The sequence below is a fragment of the Quercus lobata genome, chromosome 2, assembly GCF_001633185.2.
Source record: "Quercus lobata isolate SW786 chromosome 2, ValleyOak3.0 Primary Assembly, whole genome shotgun sequence".
Taxonomy (NCBI): domain Eukaryota; kingdom Viridiplantae; phylum Streptophyta; class Magnoliopsida; order Fagales; family Fagaceae; genus Quercus; species Quercus lobata.
The window spans coordinates 74,854,765-74,860,923 of NC_044905.1; the positions used below are offsets into that span (position 1 = coordinate 74,854,765).

Here is a 6,159-nt window from a genome sequence, read left to right on the forward strand (position 1 = left end):
TTACACGTGTGCGGTGAGAATGGAGCACAAAGGGTGGTATATAAACTAAAAGAAGAACATGCAGAAGGAGGATCGGAATAGAAAAGAAAAGAAAGAAAAACACAGACAAAAGAAGAAGAGCAAAAAGAGAGAAAAAGAACTGTATCGATTACCAAAGAAAACGATCGTTGTGCCAACTCTAGATTTTCAATATACGTGAGGGTGAATTTTTTTATTATACAAAAGTTAACCTAATTCTTTACCCCCACACTCTACAAATCATATTGTTTGGGCCTTTTTACGTGCGAATCCAACATTGTTACGGGTCGTTACAAATAGTGTCCTTACAATTGGCGCCGTTTGTGGGAAGAGTTTGTGTTAGCTTAGAGGACTTCCGGTACAACGTTACTGATGGAGGAAGTGGGTCCACATCACCCCGTGGCGGGACCGCATCAGGAGAATGTCAACCTGCACCAGGCAGAGTCAAGGGGCTCTCAGTATGGTGGTCCTCGAAGGAGTCCTGAACGGAGAGAAGGCCATGAAGGGAGTGTACGTACAACTCATACAACCAGGAGCCACTCTCGGGGGAAGAGTCACGTCTCCCACGCGAAGCATGATGGGAATCTGCAACGTGAGATTGCAGATTTGAAAAGAGAGTTGCGCCATGCATGGCGGGAGCGTTCCCCACCTTACTCCGAGCCATTGTCTGAGGAGTCGGATGGAACTAGTTTTAGGCGGAGATCGAGAACTCCGCCAAGCGAGACTCTCTCCTATGAAGAGGAGCACCGCCATCGACGTAAGCGTAGAAGTCCAACTAGCAGAGGCTTGAGAAACGATGCCATGAATAAAGCCTTGAGTCAAATTTCCAAGTCGCCCTTTACGAGAAACATAGACGATGCGATTCATCCTCGGCGATTCCATCAGCCTACGTTCTCTCTGTATGATGGCCGTTCAGATCCGGTGGAACATGTAAGCTATTACAGCCAGAAGATGGCTATTTACTCCAAGGATGAGGCTTTGATGTGCAAGATTTTTCCGTCAAGTTTGGGTCCGACGGTGATGAGGTGGTTCAATGGCTTAAGGGCCAATTCTGTTGGATCTTTCAAAACATTGACTCGGGCTTTTGGTGCTCGCTTTATTACATGCAGCAGGACTCCTCGGCCTTTGGGATCCTTGCTGATTTTGTCTATGCGAGAGGGCGAGACTCTCAAGAGTTACTCGGATAGGTACTGAGAAATGTTTAACGAAATAGAGGGAAAGAACGATCTTGTGGCTATAAACACTTTCAAAGCTGGTCTTCCAGCTGATCACGATTTGAGGAAGTCCCTGACGGATAAACCTGTCACCGGTGTGTGCCAACTGATGGACAGAATAGATAAGTACAGAAGGGTAGAGGAAGATCAACTTCAGGGGAAAGGAAAGGCCAAGGTGATCCCTCAGGAGAGGAGGGATTCCAGGTCGGACCGTTATAATAACAGCCGACCACGGAGGGATTTTGGTGGGCAGTCGGGTTCGGCGGACGCCCAGGTTGTTAATGCAGTATTCCAAGAGCCAGTGCAGCAGGTTTTGGAGAAGATAAAGAACGAGCCATTCTTCAAATGGCCGAACAAGATGGCGGGAGAGCCTAGGAAACGTAACCCGAGTTTGTACTGTCATTATCATCAGGATCATGGGCACACGACGGATAACTGCAGGAATTTGTGGGACCACTTGGAACAGTTGGTCCATGAAGGGAAATTAAAGCAACTCTTGCATCACTCCAGTGGAAGGGCGAGCCAAGCAGGTTCTGAGGTGCGTGGGGACGCTTCATCAAGGCTCCCCCTGGGTACGATTAATGTTATCTTTACGGCTCCGGGAAGGACTGGATCTTGCCCTTCCAGAATATTGTCAATGTCCCGATCCCCGGCCGAGGATCATTCCCAAGCTTTGAAGAGGGCCAAGGTGCGTGTCCCCCTGATTCTAGGCTTTTCAGATGAGGATATGGTTGGGACCATACAGCCTCATGAGGATGCTTTGGTGGTAACACTGAGAATTGGTGGGTATGACGTTAGAAGGGTGATGGTTGATCAGGGTAGCACTGTGGATGTAATGTATCCAGACTTGTACAAGGGGTTAGGTTTGAAGTCGGAGGACTTAACAACCTACAACTCTCCTCTGGTAAGTTTTGAGGGAAGGCTGGTCACTCCTAAAGGACTGATTAGGCTGCCTGTGCAAGCAGGTACGGATATTGTGGAGGTGGATTTTATCGTTGTAGATGTCTTTTCTCCGTACACGGCCATTATGGGCAGACCTTGGCTTCACACCCTTAAAGCGATCTCGTCTACTCTGCATCAGAAGGTGAAGTACCCATCCGGAGACCAAGTGTTGGAAATAGTAGGGAATCAGGCGGTTGCTCGGCAATACCAAGTCGCGGCTATACAACATCGGCCAGAAGCAGAAACCTCGGCTACGGCCGACAATGAGCCATAGCAATTAAAGTCCCCAGCACGAGGCTTGGACGTGCCAGCCAATGGGGTAGAATGTGAAGATCTGGAGAGGGTAGTTGTTGCTGATGATCCGGAAAAATTCTTCCAGGTTGGGGCTAAATTGCCTTTGCAGGAGAAAGCGAGTTTGCTGGAATTCCTCCGATCCAATGTGGACGTTTTTGCATGGGACCCGTATGAAGCCCCAGGGGTGGACCCGAGTTTCATTTATCATCGACTTAACGTGAACCCCGCTGTTGTGCCCAGGAGGCAACCTCTTCGGCGACCATCGAAGGAACATGCCGAAGCGGTTAGAAGCGAAGTTGCCAAGCTCAAACAGGCTGGGGCTATCAAGGAAGTTTTTTACCCTCAGTGGTTGGCCAATACGGTGGTAGTAAAAAAGAAGACTGGGAAATGGCGGGTGTGCGTGGACTTCACGGATCTTAATAAGGCCTGCCCCAAGGATCAATTTCTTATGCCGAAGATTGACCAGTTGGTGGATGCGACCGTGGGTCACCCCAGGATGAGTTTCTTGGATGCCTTCCAAGGATATCACCAAATACCGCTGGCCGCTAACGATCAAGAAAAGATTGCTTTTGTGACCCCGATTGGGAATTACCATTACAAAGTGATGCCCTTTGGCTTGAAAAACGTTGGATCTACCTACCAACGCATGATGACGAAAATGTTTGAACCGCAACTGGGTAGAAGTATTGAAGTTTATATCGATGATATGGTTGTGAAAAGTAAAGTGGTGTCTGAACACGTGGAGGATCTCACGAGTATCTTCGGGATACTGAGAAAACACAAGTTGCGCTTGAATGCTTCAAAGTGCTCCTTTGGTGTAGGTTCCGGGAAATTCTTGGGGTACATGGTGACCCACAGAGGAATTGATTTGAATCCAGACCAGATTAGGGCCATTAACGATTTGCAAGCACCTCGGAATCCAAAAGAAGTGCAGAAACTGACTGGGATGACTGCTGCGTTGAATCGGTTCATCTCCAGGTCGGCTGAGAGGTGTCGTCCTTTTTTCCGCTTATTACATAAGTGGCAAGGATTTGAATGGATCGCGGAGTGTGCTGAAGCGTTCCAGCAGTTGAAAGAGTACTTGTCCAGGCCGCCTATCATGTCTAGCCCTGAGGTGGATGAGGTGTTGTATGCTTATTTGGCGGTAGCCCTTCATGCAGTTAGTTTCATCTTGATACGAGAAGACAATGGCGTCCAAAGGCCAGTTTATTATGTAAGTAAATCCCTCCATGAAGCCGAGGTGAGATATCTGTCATTAGAAAAGGCCATACTGGCGGTGGTCCATGCAACACGCAAACTTCAAGCCTACACTGTGGTTATCTTGACCCAACTGCCTCTTAAGTCCATACTCAGAAGTGCTGACTACACCGAAAGAATTGCCAAGTGGGGCACGATTCTGGGTGCTTTTGATATCAAATACATGCCTCGCACCTCTGTGAAAGGTCAGGTTCTTGCCGATCTGGTGGCTGAGTTCGCCGAGTGCCCAGAAGAAGGTAATATGAATCAAGGTCACATGGATGAAAAATCGGTTGGCCTAATATCCACACAAGGTGAGTTCTTTTGGAGGGTGTACGTGGATGGGGCCGCAAACCAACGGGGAGCAGGATTGGGATTGGTGTTGATATCCCCCGAGGAGGTCATCATCGAGAAGTCGTTAAGATTAGGATTCTCGGTTACTAACAATGAATCAGAATACGAAGCCTTGATAATGGGAATGAGTATGGTCCATAAAATGGGTGGAAAGGCAGTGAAATTATTTTCAGACTCGAGGTTGGTAGTCGGCCAGGTGACAGAAGAGTTGGAGGCCCGAGATCCAAGGATGCAAGGGTATCTGGACCGGGTTAGGTGTATGCGAGCGAAGTTTGAGTCTTTCGACGTATTACATATTCCTCGAGGTGAAAATACCCACGCTGATTCCTTGGCGACCCTTGCCACCTCCTCAGTATGAAATTTTCCTCGGGTGATTATCATCGAAGACCTGTGTACCCCCACCTCATTGGAGAAGGAGGTTTGCCAAATCAATCAAACCAATCCGTCGGCAAGCTGGATGGATCCCATACTAAAATTCCTTGAAAGTGACATATTGCCCGAAGATAAGGTGGAAGTTGAGAAAATACGAAGGAAAGCTCCTCGGTACTGGTTATTCGAGGATAAAAAGTTATACAAACGGTCCTTCTCTGGGCCATACCTGCTTTGTGTGCCTCCTGAGACAGCAGAGTCGATATTGGAGGAATTGCATGAGGGCATTTGTGGGAGCCATACAGGAGGAAGGTCTCTAGCATGTCGAGCCCTCACACAAGGATATTGGTGGCCAAATATGCGAAATGAAGCGTAGGAGTACGTTAGGAAGTGTGATCAGTGTCAAAGATATGCTCCAAATATCCACCAACCGGGAGGAGCTCTTAACCCTCTTTCTAGCCCTTGGCCTTTTGCCCAGTGGGGGCTAGACATTGTCGGCCCTTTTCCTAAAACCATAGGAAACAAGAAGTACCTGCTGGTCGGCACAGACTACTTCACTAAATGGGTCGAGGCTGAGCCCCTGGCCAACATCAGAGACGTGGATGTGAAGAAATTTGTTTGGAGAAACATTGTTACACGATTTGGAATTCCCCGCGCTCTTGTCTTGGATAACGGGCTCCAATTTGATAGCAATGCCTTCAGGGAATATTGTTCAGAACTGGGTATAAGAAACAGATATTCCACTCCGGCTTATCCACAAGGCAATGGGCAGGCTGAGGCTGTTAACAAAGTGATAGTTAATGGGCTTATGAAAAGATTGGATGATGCTAAAGGAAAGTGGGTGGAAGAACTGCCACATGTGCTTTGGACGTATCGGACAACACCCCGACGTTCAATGGGGGAAACTCCCTTTTCCATGACTTATGGGGCCGAGGCCGTCATTCCCTTGGAAACTGGATTCCCAACGTTAAGGATCAGTACATTCTCTTCGGATAGTAATGACGCGATGTTGGGGAAAATTTTGGACCTCATTGAAGTGCGGAGGGAGAGCGCGATGGTTCAACTAGCTTACTACCAACATAAGCTCAAGCAGGGCTATGATAGTAATGTGAAGATGAGGCCACTAGCGGTAGGAGATTTGGTGCTGAGGAAAGTTCTGGGGGCCACCAAAAATCCAAATTGGGATAAATTGGGACCTAATTGGGAGGGGCCATATCGAATCACTTCTGTAGCGGGAATAGGGGCTTATTATCTGAAAGACCTAGATGAAAAAGCTGTGCTTCATCCTTGGAATGTAAATAATCTCAAGAGGTATTATTATTAATAAAAGTGTTTCAATTCAAATATTTCTTTTAATGTACGTCAACCATACGTCTTGTACTCCTATGTCCTATGATGTTTATTGAAATGTTAAACAGAAACTAAGTTATGCCAGGTCCTCGGATCGCAAACTTGGTGGAAATTAACGTCCTATGATGTTTATTGAAATGTTAAACAGAAACTAAGTTATGCCAGATCCTTGGATCGCAAACTTGGTGGAAATTAATGTCCTATGATGTTTATTGAAATGTTAAACAGAAACTAAGTTATGCCAGGTCCTCGGTTCGCAAACTTGGTGGAAATTAAAGTCCTATGATGTTTATTGAAATGTTAAACAGAAACTAAGTTATGCCAGGTCCTCGGATCGCAAACTTGGTGGAAATTAATGTCCCATACTCTGTATTGAGGTGAT

General features: G+C 47.0%; 1 protein-coding gene across 1 annotated transcript; it reads left to right on the forward strand.

Moving 5' to 3' along the window:
* The first annotated feature begins 1,869 nt into the window (after positions 1-1,869).
* Positions 1,870-2,448, forward strand: LOC115970578. The gene has a single exon (XM_031090188.1). It carries the CDS (start codon positions 1,870-1,872, stop codon positions 2,446-2,448), a length of 579 nt encoding a protein of 192 aa, XP_030946048.1.
* Positions 2,449-6,159: the final 3,711 nt, after the last annotated feature.

Excerpts from the sequence above, each read along its gene's own strand:
- LOC115970578 (XM_031090188.1), top strand. The coding sequence starts at position 1,870 with ATGTCCCGATCCCCGGCCGAGGATCATTCCCAAGCTTTGAAGAGGGCC.